Source organism: Bombyx mandarina, chromosome 12, assembly GCF_030267445.1.
Source record: "Bombyx mandarina strain Sakado chromosome 12, ASM3026744v2".
NCBI classification, from domain to species: Eukaryota; Metazoa; Arthropoda; class Insecta; order Lepidoptera; family Bombycidae; genus Bombyx; species Bombyx mandarina.
The window spans coordinates 6,499,743-6,518,243 of NC_143219.1; the positions used below are offsets into that span (position 1 = coordinate 6,499,743).

Consider the following 18,501-nt stretch of genomic DNA (forward strand, 5'->3'; position numbering starts at 1 on the left):
CTTGTCAATACTAAATTTGGTCACATTATCGCGGGTGGTCTGCCACCTCAACATGAGGTAACGAATAGATAGATTATATATATATATTGTACTATATAGATTTTTAAACCTTGAGAAAAAATTACATAAAAATATAAATTTAATGACAAATTATCAAAATTTCATACATCAATATGTTGACATGGGCCATGCTCACTTTGTAGACTTTCAGTCTTTTAATTTTGACTCGGATGCTATATATTTTTTACCCCATCACGCGGTGTTCAATGAGGCGAGCAAAACCACGCGCACACGTGTAGTTTTCGATGGTTCCATGAAGACAAAAAACAAGGTTTCACTTAATGACATTTTACTCAATGGTCCCATAGTGCAAAGAGATCTTTTCGAAATTATTACTTTATATATAATGTTATGGTCAATCCAGAATACACTACGCTGCAAAACATTTTGTGGCGCGATGGCTTGATGAGCCAATTCGGTGCATTCGCTTAGATACTGTCACGTACGGCTTAAAATGCTCAAGTTACCTTGCAACCAGATGTCTGCTCGAGCTTGCAAACATGCATCAAGCTGACTTACCGTTAGCTTCCTTCATTATAAAGAATTGTGTTTATGTTGATGTTTTATATTCGAATAACGATTTAACGGTTTTACGTGAGGCGAAACAGCAGCTAAAACGTTTGTTAAGCTTGGGTGGCTTCCAAAAGCATAAATGGTCATCTAACTGCGATGAGATCTTAGCTGATATTCCTTTCAATGAGAGACAGTTAGATGAAATTGAAGTTCAAAAAGAAAACAGCAGTATCAAGGCGCTAGGAATGACAATTGACGCAAAGAAAGATTGTTTTGTCATTAAATGTCATTAATAATCTTACCACAGGTAAGATGGTATTATTGAAGGAACCAAATTCACCTCCTCTTTATTGGCCGTTAGCTAGAATTTCCAAGGTTTTTCCGGGTGGGGATGGTAAAGTACGAGCCTTTGACGTTACTGCCCCTAATGGCAAAGTTTATAGAAGGTCACTGTCAGGTGTATGTTTGTTACCTTTTGATAATAATTAATGTTAATAATTATTTTAATGTCGAGATAAAAATATGTCAAGTTCTGTTATTTAATTTAATTTAATACATTGTTTCACACAAAAGCTTTTCAATTTAAATGTTAAAAGTCAATTTATATAGAGTGTTAAACTTCTGAAATATGTGTTATTGTATTTTATTTATAAGGTCACAGAACATCCGAATGTAGCTATATATATGTCTAGGTATAAAGATTCCTCAATGTATTTTTTGAGCTAACCTTTGTATTCTTAATATGATGTACTGATTAGAGGCTAACTTTGCATTCCTCATTTTGTGTCTAAAGTTAATTCTTAAATGTTAAATTTTATCATGATTATAAAGATTGTCTTTATCCCATAAAGAAAAGTTATTACATTAATTTAGTATTGTATAACTTTCTTGAAAATATATCATTTCTGAGGCCGCAGCATGTTGGAAACCCAACAAAATTGGTATAAAACCTTTTTTATTGTTGTGGTTGTGGTTTTTGACATTACATTTTAATTTTGAATTTTAGAATGTCTTAGTTTTGTCAATTCTCTTTCATCCGTGCTATTGTACGCGATTTATAAAATTTCTAAAATATAAAAATTTTATACGTGCAATCCTCGCGAGTTTATTTATCAAGTTCCTTGCTAAACCTAATAATACAGTCCACTACAATCGTGGCTAATGATCGTGGCTATGATGACGAATCTTCTATTCCAATAATAAGAACATGTATAACATTAACTATTACGTACATCAGAATGTAAAAACATCATTATTTAAGCACTATGTACAATAATACATATAAGACAATCGGAATTTTACTTGTCCCAAAATAACTCCGATTAATATTATGTGTGTATTATATTGTATGTTTATCCTCTGAGCATTCTGAGCCACATATCTGATTGTGCAGAAATTTGGCACAATTGTGTTATATTTTTTTTTTTTTTTTTTATTGCGTAGATGGGTGGACGAGCTCACAGCCCACCTGATGTTAAGTGGTTACTGGTTTTTTTATGTTATATTGTGTTATATATAGTATTATAGGGAAGGTTTCTGTTATAGAGCCAACAGCGAACGAGTAGTGCGTATGTACATACATTTTATAGAATTAACAATTTAGTACTTTTGCAGCAATTGTCACAATGGAGGGTTTCTTTTTTTTTTTTTTTTTTTCCACAGGAGAACATCGCCGGATCCCCACCCGCGCGGCAGGTGGGGTATGTGGGAGTTGAACCTCACTAAAAACTCCTGCCGCTCACAACCGGCGCCCTACCTCGGACCGGGCAGGAGCCCAGTCGGGGCTATTGAAACGGCGGGACAGGGTTGACGCAGAGCACATTACATCCATCCCACCGTCCCACGGACGCCGGACCGGTGGCCGCCAGCGACACGACCACCGGTTCCCTCGTTCAGCGGGCCGAGAGCCCGCTTTGATGGCGCCGCGTTACACCTTCCCCCAGAGCGGTCGGGGGAACGCGGTCTACCATCACCCGGCTTCCTATTGCGGGTGAGCGTGCAAAGCACGCCACCCCACGTCTGGGTCTCTCCCCGCACAAAACGGGTGGGACCCCTAGCTCTTAGGGGGCCAGGTCACGGATACGACCCCGGTCCCGACCCCCTGCTCGGCGGCGGCGGGTTTCTGCGTAGTGAGGAGAGCTTTCCCTCACTCGCCCCGCCGCCTCCTTCTGCGAGATGGTGCACTCGCAGAAGTCGAGCATAGCCTTCCATGACTCATCGCTGCCAAGCATCGACGCCACGACGCCAGGCAGCGACAAGTCAGGTCCTATCTTTGCGACCAGGACACGGCGCTGCACCTCCCAAGCGGGGCAGACAGCGAGCGTATGCTCCGCCGTGTCCAGGTCGTGTCCACAATGGTGACACCTCGTCGTCGGCTCAGCCCCTATTCGGCGCAGGTACTTCCCGAAGCATCCGTGCCCGGTCAGCACCTGCACCAGACGAAAGGTGAGACGTCCCTCGCCACGATTCACCCAGTCATCAAAGACCGGGTAAACCGCCTCGACGGTTCGTAGCCCCCACGTGGGGTTGGCCAATCGCCTCGACCACGAACAATGGAGGGTGACCAAGTTTCATTGATTATTAATGGGTGAATTATTATTTTACTCTTGGATATATATAAGGTTAAAAAAATAACGTTCGAAGAATTATATTATGCAACATCTAAGCAGCAACCCATACAAGGTACTTAACTAAGCCAAGTTAAATCCCGTTTTAATCCTCTTTAAGGGTAGTGAGAAGTTACCGGATACATTGTTTAATGTACAATGTGTAACGGGTAACGTGAATCCTTAGAATTTTAACATAATGAGCTAAGCTAATGAATGTTTAAAATTTCACGTAAATACTCCAAGAACTCAAGCTTTTGTGGGAAACGTAATTTGAGTATTTCTGGGTGAGTATATCTTTCAACGACCAGGTTTTTGTACTCTGTAGTCTGAGTGGTCGGTCTTTGTGTTGTTGTTCTTGAGAATTCGCATAAAATAATGATACATGTGAAAATCTAAAACTATAAAGCAATCGATTCAGATGAGATCCAGATCTCTTCTTTTACCAGATAAATCTCCTCTGCTTAAAAAAAATATACATTTTTTTTTTATTGCTTATATGGGTGGACTAGCTCACAGCCCACCTGGTGTTAAATAGTTACCGGAGCCCATAAACATTAATAACGTAAATGCTGCCACCCACCTTGAGATATAAGTTCTAAGGTCTCAGTATAGTTACAACGGCTGCCCCACCCTTCAAACCGAAACGCATTACTGCTTCACGGCAGAAATGGGCATGGTGGTGGTACCTACCCGTGCGGACTAACAACAGGTCCAACCACCAGTAATAAAAAAACAGTAGTAAACACATGAAACTAATGTTGTTAAAACTTTTATAAAAAATAACAATCATTGAAGAATTGAAACAATTATAGATTTACAAAGACCATTCTGAGCGAAAACGAACAAATAAAGTATCGTCGGCCATTTTTCTCCCACATTTCCGTCAGGCGGTACCCAATTGAGCTAACTTCGTTACGTGACCCGCCGTTACGGGCAGGTTACTACGAAACATTGGCGAAGATAAACTCTAATGACACAAACAATACAGCAAACGTTACTTACACAGCCACATAACAAATGTATAAGCCATTGTATTCCCGACAGAGACTAACACAATAAAGTATTTATAGAATACTTAGTACTTTACTTTTGTCTCGCTCACTCTTTTCTGTATTCACGAAAAAAAAGTAAAACGAACTTTAAATAGGCGTTACAGATATCGGTAGTTTAGAAAGTGCTGACATTGATTAAAACAAGAAGTAACGGTAAGACTGGTGGAAACTACAAAAATTGGTAGCTGTCTTAGATTGACCTGTAGAGTCTTGAAAAAGAGCCACAGTGATACCTGGTGGTAGGACCTCTTGTGAGTCCGCACGGGTAGGTACCACTGCCCCGCCTGTTTCTGCCGTGAAGCAGTAATGCGTTTCGGTTTGAAGGGTGAGGCAGGCGTTGTAACTGTACTTGAGACCTTAGAACTTATATCTCAAGGTGGGTGGCGCATTTACGTTGTAGATGTCTCCAGTAACCACTTAGCCCTAGGTGGGCTGTGAGCTCATCTAATCCATCTGAGCAATAAATAAAAAAACCTATGTGGATACTGCCCCAAGAACAGTGCACCATAAATTAGATTAGTGCCCTGGGTGGACTGCGTAACGGAAGCCGATGCTTCCTGATGGCGCGTGTTTTATGGCGAATCATGAAAAATGTTGTCTAATGTCATTCACCTCGCGTAAGGCTATGAGAGAGCAAACGACAGCTTCTTTCTATACGCTCTCTTTGCTTCCGCTTTGATGAGGGAAATATTGAATTCATCGTGACCTAAGAGATAAGACGTCCAGTGTATTCGTTTCAAACGATGCAACGGTGTTCGAATCCCGCAGGCGGGTACCAATTTTTCTAATAAAGTACATACTTAACAAATATTCACGATTGACTTCCACGGTGAAGGAATAACATCGTGTAGTAAAAATCAAACCCGCAAAATTATAATTTGCGTAATTACTAGTGGTAGGACCTATTGTGAGTCCGCACGGGGAAGTACCACCACTCCGCCTATTTCTGCCGTGAAGCAGTAAAGCGTTTCGGTTTGAAGGGTGGGGCAGCCGTTGTAACTATACTGAGACCTTAGAACTCATCTCAAGGTGGGTGGCGGTATTTACGTTGTAGTGTAGATATCTATGGGCTCCGGTAACCACTTAACACCAGGTGGTGTGTCGCATTTACGCAATAAAAAATTAAAAAAAACAAAATCATATCAATGCCCATATAGAAGTTTTCATTGAAGGGTCCATCCGTCATTCTCAACATGATTAAGATTGTTCTTTTCTGATACGTAAAACAAAGACGTTCGCTACCCTCCTTGAAGATGTTTCACGAAGGAACACCGTGCCGCATAGTGAAAAAACATAACCGTAATTTACACTGACAAAGTGTTATTTTCTCTTGAGATAAACACAATTTATATATTTCCCTCGCATGCCAGTATGGCGACGAAACGTACTAGACATGATTCATATTTGCTTGCGGCTCAGAGCCCGTGTCAGGAATTTGAATAGGTATAGCCGAAGGCAGTTTTTCAATTTTGCTATGAAAATATTTGACGTCAGAGTGGGTAAAGTCATTTTGAAAAATTTCTATTAAATTTAAAATTGTGTGTTCATCACCTCAATCAGTAGTAGTTCGGTCAAAACGTCAAACGATCAAATTCTTTGTATCTGGCTCCAAACCAGAATTCAATATATAGGAACCAGAGATTGAAATATATACTTATATTATGTTTTTTATTGCTTTGATTGGTAAACGAGCTCACGCCTCATGCGGTATCAATTGGTTATCGGAGTTCATAGACATTACTACGTGAATGCCACCATCTATGTGGAGACCTCATGTTTCTGTTCACTAAGTCTCGATTGTATAGACTAATGACCGTCCTATTCTTCAAGCCGAGCGCATTAGTGCGTCGAAACCGAAATAGCCAGGGTGGTGGTACCATCCCGTCCGGGTTTATATTATAGTACTCGCTACGAAAAAAAAATCGATACCCATTCATATACATATTTGTACCTGACAATTCCCAAGAAGCCCGCTCCCAGAAATTATATTACAATTCCCGTGGATTTCGATAAAATGCGGATTCGACAGATTCAGTTGGCGTTCAACGTGGTCTGAGAATTAAATTTGAATTTTGATGTTCCAATTAGTTTCGAATTATTAAATAATTTTTATATGAGTTTAAACATTTTTTGTCACGTCATGAGATTGTTAAAATTTTACATTAAACTTTAAACTACAATAAGTGTAGGTACGCAAACAGAATAATTAGTAGATTGAACAGTATTGCCATCATTATTGTCATCAAATCGTTAGAACATATTCTACATTACAGTTTTATTGTTCTTTAAAACAACAGATGTTGATATTACATGTTTTTAATTAAGTTTCAGTGATATAAAACTTAATGTTAACGTTTTATGTAAACTAAGCAATAACTAAAATAAACCGCATTAATTTTAATACTTTAAGCTGTAAAGGTTTTACTGGCTACCATTAGAGATGAGAATGCTCTACGTTTACTGGGATTAGCTATTCCTCCGTTCAAAGGCATTTTATTTTTGAAAAATAATAATGGAATTTTCGATGTGTGTCGGGCGGACAACGAATATTAATCCGTCATTTCCATACATGACAACAAGTCTGTGGACAAATTTATTTTAATTATAATTTTAAAACTGTGTAATGTACGTATACTTTGTAAATTTTATGTGACGAGAGACAAAAAGGTGCAAAACTAACTTACAAAACTGGGCTGTGGGCTCGTCCACCCGTCTAAGCAATAAAAAAAAGAACAGTTATCTAAACTTTGAATAAAGTAGAAATTTGTCGGCGCATGGCTTGATGAGTACAGTGGATGACACATAACTTCCAACCTTAGCTCTTGTAGCCTAGACACCGTCTGTTGTACAGTATGAGGTTGATCGTTGTCCTGTAGGAGCAGCGGGGACGAGCGATTAATCAACAGCGGCCGGATATCCCCGAGCTTGTCCATCATTGTGTCCTGTTTCTCACAGTACATATTCGCAGTACTACTGGTACCATTTACCAAAACTATAACCTTGACTTTCTAGGGGTAATTTTCCGTTTGTGGCATTGCTTAGATGCTGAACTATGGTCTAATAACATGATGACCGCTCACGATATTCAAAAAGAATCTATTTTTTATCACAAGTCTCAGTACTGTTCAAAATCCATTAATTTCTGTATCTGTTAAGCAGTTAATGCGTTCATAGCGCCGGCGATCTTTCGGTTCACCCACCCACTTATCAAATTTATTTACTTTGCCAATTTGAAGCAAATGGATAAATATTATTTTGACACTAACGTTGAAAATTGCTTTTTATTTAGTGATAGATTGAGTATCGTCAGCTTCCACGGCCGCCTTTAATTGGTCGTTATTAACTTTAATTTTCAGGCGACCCAGAAGTTTATAATTATTTAGATCAAAATTGCCATTGCACTAGGATGATATGGTGAACAGTGAAATAACCACCATAAGTCTGTTGTCTTATAAATTAGTGGATCCCGACTAAGCTTACGTAAATAACTTTCAAGACAAATAACATCAATTGTCTTATCTATAATTTGATTCTTAAAATTTTCTGAAAATGATTGCAAACAATTCAAGTACAAATAAAGGTATTTGACATTTAAAGTCGACAATACGTGTAATGTAAAAGGACATATTAAAAAAAAAGTAAATGATAAATACAATCGATTTTAAATCGTTGAATCATCAATAAATGAATTAACTACAAGTACACGAAGTACGAGGTACTCGAAGTACTCGAAAACATAATATATGAATTTTTCAAATTCAAGTTTAACTGTCAAAGTCCTGCCAACTGTCAAAAACTAACTGTCAAATAGACAGGAAGGGTTTAATTACTTGAGTTCCGTATACTTGGAACGAGTCATCCCTGAGAATAGAGATTGTTCAAAACTATATAATTATGTACATATATTTAACATATAATTATCTGTTTTTGACATTAGTTTTGTTGTTTGTAAGTTTCTAATCTTTCTTCGCTTAATTATAAAAAAAAACCTTTTAATATCTGACATTAATGCGTATTTGATCACATAATAAACTTAACAATATTTAAAACTGTACAAGAATAACTTTATCAGCGAGATAGCTCTTTTATATTAACAACATATCTTTTACGTTAACGCTTTACATTAAAATAAATTTCGTCTGAACGCAAACTCAGTATATATTCTTATTAGATACCAAAATAAAAGCATTAAACATCAAATTTATAACAATTATGACACCCAACTACTCAATTATTATTTGGTTGGTAAGCCTTCATGAATGAGAGCGTTGATTTCTTCAAAATATTCTCGCGAGCATCAATCATATCATGTAAGTGATCGTGTTAACACATTTTTAATATTCTCGAGGCAAACACTGGATTGATCCGGAAAGCGTAGCTCAGAAAAAATGAAGGCAAAACATATTTAGTTTCGGTTTTATTTGTGTACGTAAAATAAAGAATATTCCGGCCGAGACTGCACTGCACTGCCTAATAGCGTGATGGCTCTCAGCTCACGGTGATGATACAATCATTATTTTATACGTGAGTAATTGAAACGGTCACCGTCCTCGTCGAACCCGTCGCTTGCGGCGAAGGGCTCGACGAGCGAATTAACCCACAGACATGGCCCACTGAGTTTCTCGCCGAATCTTCTCAGTGGGTCGCGTTTCCGATCCGGTGGTACATTCTGCGAAGCACTGCTCTTGCTAGGGCCAGTGCTAGCATCACTCCAGTTTGAGCCCCGTGAGCTCACCTATATGTTAGGGCGAAGCTGAAATAGCCTCTCAAGGCTATCAGCATAGGTAAGAAAACAAAAAAGTAAGTGAAAACATAGCACAGTGGACGAGCTCATGACCTACTTGATGTTAGGTAGCTTTTGGAGCCTAAAGACAAAACTGAATGCTGCATCCGAACTTGAGAGGGGCCATTCTGTGCTACAAACTGAAAACCTTCATTATTTCACCATACCAAAATGAGAAAACAATATTAGCGACTCGTTATCGTTTACAATATCATATCGAAGGGTAAAAAGCTATTTGGTTAAGCGACATTTTTGCAACTTTACAGGAGGATCATTTAAAGTTTACAATATGGAAAAAAAATCATAACAAAGAAACTTCTTCGGGTATTCGAATGGAGTAATCTTAATTGAAGTTCAATTAAAATCAACGAACTCTCGATGCTAATACCATATGAAACAGACCTTTAATTACAAAGATAAATGTCGCGTGTTAAGCGTAATATCGCTTTCACGCCTTTCAAAACCTTTCACCCCTCGTTAAAATCAGTTTTAAATGTAACTGAGGATGATAGCTGTATTGCAAGCAATGGATTTAGCTATATATATTTTTTTTTTTTATTTTTTTTTTATTGCTTAAATGGGTGAATGAGCTCACAGCCCACCTGGTGTTAAGTAGTTACTGGAGCCCATAGACATCTACAGCGTAAATGCGCTACCCACCTTAAGATATAAGTTCTAAGGTCTCGAGTATAGTTACAACGGCTGCCCCACCCTTCAAACCGAAAAGCATTACTGCTTCACGGCAGAAATAAGCAGGGCGGTGGTACCTACCCGCGTGGACTCACAAGAGGTCCTACCATCAGTAATTACGCAAATTATAATTTTGCGGGTTTCATTTTTATTACACGATGTTATTCCTTCACCGTGGAAGTCAATCGTGGACATTTGTTAAGTACATATTTCATTAGAAAAATTGGTACCAGCCTGCGAGATTCGAACACCGGTGCATCGTTCAACACGAATGCACCGGACGTCTTATCCTTTAGGCCACTACGACTTCAATCATATCCATTGATGAAGTATTCGGGGTTCCAAATTACAGTGGTCTAAATAACACAGGTTGCTATATTTCATCTACTTCGTTTTCCTTTAGAACAGCTAAATAAATAAGCAACACTGTAGCTGACATTACTCGCTGAGCACCAACCAATAGACTAAGCTAATAAATCATTCTGACAGGTATTACTCCTCACCTCGAGCGTTAGGTGATGATATAAACCCCCTAAATTTAACAAATAAAGTGCCTAATGAATATAATTTGGAACTTCGAGATATTTTGTGGGTCGGAAAATTTTTGTTCGTTTAAAGTTGTTAGTATTTATATACACTTAATTAGTGCTGCCAATGGGTCATAGTCAGAATTTTACTAGTGATTTTGGGATTTTTACCTTCCTTTATTTTCGCCATTAATGTCAATAAAGTGGAAAACATTTTGATAGCAAAATTATCGCTTCACACAATTTAATATCGGCTATTTATAAACACTACAGTTTTATCTTAACTTGATCCCTTGGTACATTACGGTACATTACATGTTTTGCCCCTGTCCTCAAGTTTTTAAAACTTATTTGGTCAGAAATATAGGGTGTTCCTATGTGTTTTAAACGTTGACCCATGCGATAACATTACATTTCTAGTTTAAGTAATGTTTAAGATAAAGATTACATGCATGTTTTTTTAAAGAATAAACTAAAACACAGTGTCTATGGAAGGTAAATCTCACATGGGATATTCTCCTTCAAATATTTGAACACCCTAATCCAATAATATTACGTTTCAAGTCGGTCCTATTCTGTAAATATTTACCTTCGTAATGCTGAAGTAACTAAGTTTACATCGCTAATTGAGAGGGTAGATTCAAGTTTGACCGGTTCATTAGTTATTGAATACTCTTATACATTGTAATTTAAGACGATTATCAAGCCTCGAACACTTTCCCTCTTCGAAGAAAATTTAATTAGTTCATTAATAAACTTGTCTATGCTAACAGGACTCATACCTTTATAATGGCAATTATTTGGTAGTATTACTTAAAATATTCATCGATAATTTTATTAGAACATTTATTGGGCAGTGGACAGACTTTTGCGGAATTATGTTTTTTTTTAATTGGTGCACGAACTCGCGATCCACCTGATGTTAAGTGGTTACCCGAACCCATAGACATCTACAACGTAAATGCCGCAAACCTCTTTGAGACATGAGTTTTAAGGTATCAGTTTTTACAGTAGAACGGCTGCCTCACCCTTCAAATCGAAACGCATTACTGCTTCACGGCAGAAATAGGTAGGTTGGTGCTACCTACACGTGCGGACTTGCAAGATGTCATTATGCAAACTACAATTTTGCGGGTTCAATTTTTGTTACACAATGTTATTCTATGATTGTTTAATTGTCTTTCTTAAACATTTGTATAGTACGTAGTAGTTCGTTGGAAAAGCTAGCGTCCTGCGGGATTCGAACACTGTTGCATCGCTTGATACGAATGAACCGGGTGTCTTATCCTTTAGGCCACGACGTCTTCAAAATGTGACGCATGCAACGTGTGCATTTACTATAACTAAGTTCTTATAAGTATCAAATCATTTTCACAAAATAATTTGACTTTTGAAAGCCATAAATTCCAAGACGTTCGAAGCTTTCAACGCCTTTCAGATATTTCAATGCAACAAACCAATACATGAATCAAAAGTGAACTTGTCTACCTGTTCGACTTTCTATACAATCTTACAAAAGTTCAACGAACTTTCTGAATGTGAAACAGTCAGTCAAGCGGAAAACAAAAGAGCGTCGTAATTAAAACTTTGTTCGGATTCAGCGGATAGAATTTTTTATTAGCATTGGAATAATCGAGAGCGATCAAACAATAGAAAGGTAAATCCCAACAACCGACCGAAATCTGTTTTATCTCTTCAAAAAAGTGCATTTTATTTGAAACCCGACCATCGACCTCCCATTGAAGTTAAAAACAAGGGATGCTCCTAAAAATGTATTTGCTTGAACGGAACTTACGCAATACAGTCAAAAAGCTCTTTCGTAAAATCCGAATGATGTCGGCGGTCAAATATCAATTTTAGAGTTCCCACATTCAATTTGAAAGGCTGCTGGGATAAGACGCCACTTAAGTCTTCAAGCAATCTCCATATTATTTGACTTTGTGGAAAATGAATTTCTTACTGATGGAAGTACACGTAATATTTCTCAGCGTATAATATAACATATTTCAAATTCAAAACTACTTGTATATTCTACGTTAACTTAAATACAACGTTTTGAATAATAACTTAGTAACACTTGCTCTCAAAATCTCATGTTACATGAACACAAGCTCAGTAAAAGTTTCTGACAGATGTATGCCTAAATTAACAGAACGCCAAAACAGTTCTAATCTTTGTGTGTTGTTTTCGTCTCGCTGTTAAAACATTTGACTTGATAATATAACTCGACACTAAAATATTGGATGGGAGCATGCTTAACAAGAACAAAACATCGACGTGTCTTCCGAATTTAATTTAAAAGAACCACAGTCATTTGTCAACTCGTTTCCCCGGAACGAGCCAAAACGAATTTTCAGTACGCCGCCGAGCGCTTTACATTCTTCATGGGGCCTAATTTTGCTCCCGGTGAATGAATACAAACAAATTTTTCTTTATTTCACGACCAACACTAGATTATATGTTGCGCCTCAGCCCGAAAAAAAAAAAAAAAAAAAAAAGCATTACAAAACGAATGACTTACGTAAACTGTCATCGTACATAACACTCGCTGCCATTAACAGAATTAAGTTACAAAAATAATTAAGATTAAAACATTTTCGGTGACAGTCCCGTAATTATTACAAGGCAGGGAATTAAGTCTGTTTAGTTGTTTATGGGTGTCGCATGCTTGTAAGAAAACATTAAGGATACGAGAAGTGGTCTGAGTTGGTCGCGGCCGGGGCGTAAAGTTAGAAACTTCATCTTAATGCTGAGTGGCGTCCATTAGCAAGATAATTTTTCCGAGCACCGCGAAACATAAGACGGAACAATCCTGGTTTTGGCGAAGCATCACATTCTTGGGAATAACTAAACAGCTCGAATAAAATTAATTTTAGTTCAATACAAAAATTAACTCCTGTTTCGTTTATCAAGCAAATTTACACAATGTCAAACTGCGGCTTTGCTTGACATTGTTTTTTTTTATGATTGAAAACAATGTCAAACAAAGCCGCAGTGTAGGTACTTTTTTGAGCAAAAACTGTTGTATAAACCCTTATCTTCTAGAAGGGTTTTAAAGCAGGTTTGTTCCCAAAAGTAAAATTCTTTGTTTAAATACTATATATGAAAATTAAGTATCAGATTGATATAAGTGTACATAAATGTTTGGACCACCAAACCGTATATTATTATGTACATAATTTCTGTACATAATAATATACAAGGCGGATTGTTAATACACAAAAAAGTTACTTTTCAGAATAATTAATTACCTTAAAAATCTCAGTAAATTTATGACAAGATATTTTTGCGTACATTTATAATAATATTTTATATAATAAACACTCGTTTCTTAAAAACAATACTAACTTACTTTGTTCTTCAAAGTGATTTGTTTTCTCTTTAATTAAAATAAGCCGCCCTTGGAAAGATTTCACTAGAATCTTCCAGCACTAAATAGTTAATTTCCATACAGAAAGCTTTCTTTTGGTGGCTAATTACAGCCGTGTTTTGTATTTGTTTAAAAAGCTCCGAAGCTACCGTCGCTCATTACTCATCTCAGTAATAAGCGTCAAAATGATTTATTTCTCGCTTACTTATTGGAATGAAGAATGTTTTTTTGTAATTTAAATTTCGAGCTTTTTAGGGCTCGAATTTTCAAAAGTCACGTATTTGTACAAATAAATTGGTTCGTCAAATATGCTGAAATCATGATTACGAAATTTTAGCAATCTATTTACCTTGATAAATTACTTGCTTTTGTGAGTAAAAAATTTCATTGCGAAATCTGAAATTTTATATACTTTTTCGCTAACTTGTTTTTTGCTCTATATCGTTGGGGGAGCTTATGGTGCATGGTCACTAGAGCCTGTAGCCATACATCGTGAATGACGTCTGCCAGTTTGAAACATATAATTGAAAATGTCGACGAGTACGGCAACCTGGGACAAATTGTCTAACTACGTAATAGGTTCAACTTCGAGAAAGAAATCAATCGTCGAATCCAACTGGATAGGCAGAGTTTGGGAAACTGCGTAAAATCTTCTCATCCCAAACACCGCAGTGTCTCAAGACGAAAGTCTATGGACCAGTGTATATGGCCAGTTATGCCATCGGCAATGAGACATGGTCGCCGACAATGCGCCTTATCAGAAGGCTCAAAGTCACTCAAAGAGTAATGGAAAGGACATGCGAAGGGTATGATCGGACATTCCTTGCGAAATCGAATCGGGAATGAAGAGGTTCGCAAAAGAACTAAGGTTACTGACAGCCTGAAGGATTGCAAAATTGAGGTGGCAGTGGGTAGGGAACATTGCACGCAGAACAAAAGATGACCGCTGGGGCTGAACATTCTCGAGTGGCGACCACGTACTGCTAAGAGCAGCGTTGGTAGGCTTCCCACGAGGTGGAATGATCTGCTAAAAAACACTGTAATCTTTTGGATACAGGGTGCGCAAGACCGGTTATTGTGGCGAATCTTGGAGAACGTCCAGCAGTGGACGAGCGTGGGCTGATAAAAAAACTTTTATCCTTCCCTTCAGACCAAAACGCATGTTAGTTTGTGAGCAAAAAGGGACAGGACAGTATCCCACCCGTATAGGCTTACGCCCTACCAGCAGTAGATTAGCCAATAAAAATATAATATTCTAGTATTGTTATTATTGACATGGAAGACCGGTGCAACTGTAAAATCGACCCGTTACTGTTACATATACGGATCTATTGCTACAGAAATTTCATGTTTGGAAAGGATCAATATTTTTTTACTGAGTGACCTACAAGGAACTGACACTTAAAGCATCGCTTCTAAAAATTAATTAAATACTTTTCTTTGTTCGCAGTTTTGTCAACGGAGGTGGACGACGATGAGCCATTTCTTGAAATATTGGCACGATCCACGATTTACAATACTGGAGAGAGAAAGGCGATTTTTTGCAGAGGAAAAAATTTAGTAGAGGTGCCTCTTTTTTCCATTTATAAATTATCACTGAATCATTCACTTAATCAGAAAATAGTATTAGTTACTTGCCAGTATCTTCTTATTAACTGCTGGACTAACAATGATCATAATAGATTTTCCAGCTTAAAATATAAACCCTTTTACTAGAAATTGAGCTATGTATAATCATAGATTTATAAAATTCTAAAAGCTTGAATCAAAATAAATATTATTGACAAAAAAAACTTGAATAATAAATAGAACGGGGCTGTATTCTTAATTTACAAAGATTCTTACTTTTCTGTATTTCCCCAATTGTCATTCTGAAAGCGACACCTTTTTAATAGGTACTCCAATACTCAAAGGCAGTTTGTCTAATGATAAAATTTAAATTGCTTTGTACTTTTCAAATTATCGTTTCTTTTTGTGGGATAGAACGTTGACCGAGCACATGACAATCTTGGTATTAAGTATTTAGCCGTCTAATAGGCAACACAGCCTGTGGGCTTAATGCCAATATTTTTAACTTCTCGATCACGTAAAAGTTAACTCAAATTTGTACATTTAACTTCTCGATCGCGTAAAAGTTAACTCAACTTGTTACATATAACTTCTCGATCGCGTAAAATAAAAATCTCCCACTAAGCACACTGATGCCAACTGCCTTTAGATTATCGATTAAAACGATTTAATTCCAATGACATTGGAGTAACAACTATGCTACTATACTGCTAAAAAAACCGAACTAAATATGTAGTAATATCAACTCCTACAACATACAACACGGCCTCCAATATCTATAGAGGGAATTAAGGGGGAATTAAATGGAAAATTAAGGTGATCAGTACGACCCCTATAGCAGTAATAGCTGAAGCAGTCATAGTCTTGTGATCAGTACCGGAAGATGTCAGATCTTCATTAAAACATTCTCAGCAAATAGAAATCAATAGGTGGTTACAGGTTATACCTATATAAGTTAAAGAGTAAGTCTATTGTACTTTCTTCAAATGATAATGATAATTATAAAATATGCTATAGTGCTCAATCAAAATATGAACATTAGAATTTTATTGTAAAATTGTACGAGTAATGTGTTACCATTACAATTTATTAGAAATGTGTCACCATTACTATTTTACATACTGAGATGACATGACTGAATGACACTTTTAAAAAAAAGTATTTTTGTTATTGAACCACAAAGCTATTTAATTTTAAATCCAGTCAAAAAAATTCGATCGAAAATACACTGAAAATATCCTAGAGCAATGGTTATAACGCTGTTTAGGTACATTGCTATTGACCAAGATAAGAATGTAAAAAAAAACATAATTAAATTTTCAGCCCATTAAATGGTACTCTCCTTCGGGAAAACTAATAGAAGCGCAATCTTTGAAAAACAAGAGAGTATACGTTGAAAGAATTGTTGAGGAATCAGGGGAACATGCGCCGTTAATCATCCAATACATCAAGATTGCGGACAACGGTAACTGGACTTGCAGGTCTGGAGATTTGAGTGAAACCATACAATTCATTGTCGGAGGTTTGTATAATAATTTTTGTGCTTCGATAATGCCGTCGATTTCATTTACGGAATATCCTCCAATGAATTAAAGATAAAGATATTCGCATGGGAAATTGAAATTATGTGTGATAATTAATTAGTTGTGTTTAAATTAACATTTATATCGGAACAAGAATTAAGATAACAATCTTTAAAAACTACTAGCCGTACTCGCCCGTTTCGCTGGGCATTTAAAATTAACATTATTATTTATTGTCATTATTATTAGGGAGTCCAACGCTCATATAAATATTAGCCTATCCATTAAGTACATGTATTTTCTACATGGATACCAAGTTTCAAGTCAATCGGATGCATGGTTCAGTAGTTATAACGGAACATCCGTAAAAACCACTCTAGATTTATATATTATTATAGATATTAAAATGCAAATCACAAATTGTTTTCACAGAAAAGGTGAACATTACTAACAGGAATGTTGAAAGAGAAGGGGAAGAAGGAAAATCAATTGTGCTAACCTGTGAAGCCAAGGGACATCCGACACCGGTCGTAGTTTGGTACAAAGAAAATTCTCGAATCCCTAGTGAGTGTTCAACCATTACCGATAAAACGATATAACATACTAGCTTTTGTCCGCGACGCCGTTCGCGTGGATTAGTTACTTTGGCATAACGCTAAATTTTACCCCCACTTCATTTACATATAAAATGAAAATATTTTTGAATTATAGAATGTTAAGGAACTATTTAAATCCCTATTTTGAAACATTCTTTATTGGTGCTCCACTTGTATTGGCCTTACCGTGATGTTATATAGCCTATAGTCTTCCTCAATAAATGGGCTATCTAACACTGAAAGAATTTTTCAAAGCGGACCAGTAGTTCCTGAGATTAGCGCGTTCAAACAAACAAACTCTTCAGTTTTATTATATTAGTGTACATTAAAATTTATAAAAATCAACACGCAACACAAATGCATCGAAAGTAAAACAAATGTAAAACGCCTAAAAAATTTATTATTTTAAAGCTATTTTTTAATAATCAAGAGATTTAAATCTATTACAAATACTTCAATTAGCAATCATTGTATCTAAGAATAATAACTTTTGATCGTTTTCTAAAAAGTTCAAAATACAAATTGAAATGCTTATAAACCTATAATCCTTAGATCACGGTTTGTGATTAGTCTCTACCAAAGTGTCTACCAAGTAGTGTCTACCAAAAATGAAATAAATATTTTAATTGAATTGCATTTCTCTGACGTACGAATCTTCTCCGTTGTCTCATACTAAAAACACGTAATATCGTTCCTTTATCAATCTTACAGTATCAGTTACGTATAGTCAGTAACTTACAGTAATCAGAGTATCTAAAATCCTAACTATCACTACAGATGATACTAAAAAGTACGAGCACAGGGCTGACAACTCGTTGGAGATCAAGAATCTGAACCACGCTGACGTCGGACTGTACGTGTGCAAAGTTAGACAAAAGGCGCTGTCCTACTACACAGACAAAACAGTCCGTCTTTCTGTCCTACGTAAGTTATATTTATATTAGAAACATTCCATATTTTTAACGATCTCAGCTTAATTATTATTATTAATTCTTCGAGATGATACCGTCATCTCGTTTTTACCATCGCACCGCCCGCCACCGGAGTAGAGTTCATCCATACTGCCTGGAGCCACTGCGGTCATCCACAGTGCGTTTCCAGAGATCTTTTTTGCCATGTACCATCCGGCTGTGGAATGAGCTCCCCTCCACGGTATTTTCCGAGCGCTATGACATGTCCTTCTTCAAACGAGGCTTGTGGAGAGTATTA

At 36.8% G+C, this 18,501-nt stretch overlaps 1 protein-coding gene across 1 annotated transcript in view; it reads left to right on the top strand.

Moving 5' to 3' along the window:
• Positions 1–18,501, top strand: part of LOC114250804 (limbic system-associated membrane protein) — a 114,530-nt gene that overhangs the window by 81,347 nt on the left and 14,682 nt on the right. The window contains exons 2-5 of the mRNA XM_028184828.2: positions 15,055–15,170; positions 16,497–16,695; positions 17,129–17,260; positions 18,070–18,216. Of these exons, the coding sequence (XP_028040629.2) occupies positions 15,055–15,170; positions 16,497–16,695; positions 17,129–17,260; positions 18,070–18,216 (594 nt within the window). The remainder of the gene's footprint in view (positions 1–15,054; positions 15,171–16,496; positions 16,696–17,128; positions 17,261–18,069; positions 18,217–18,501) is intronic.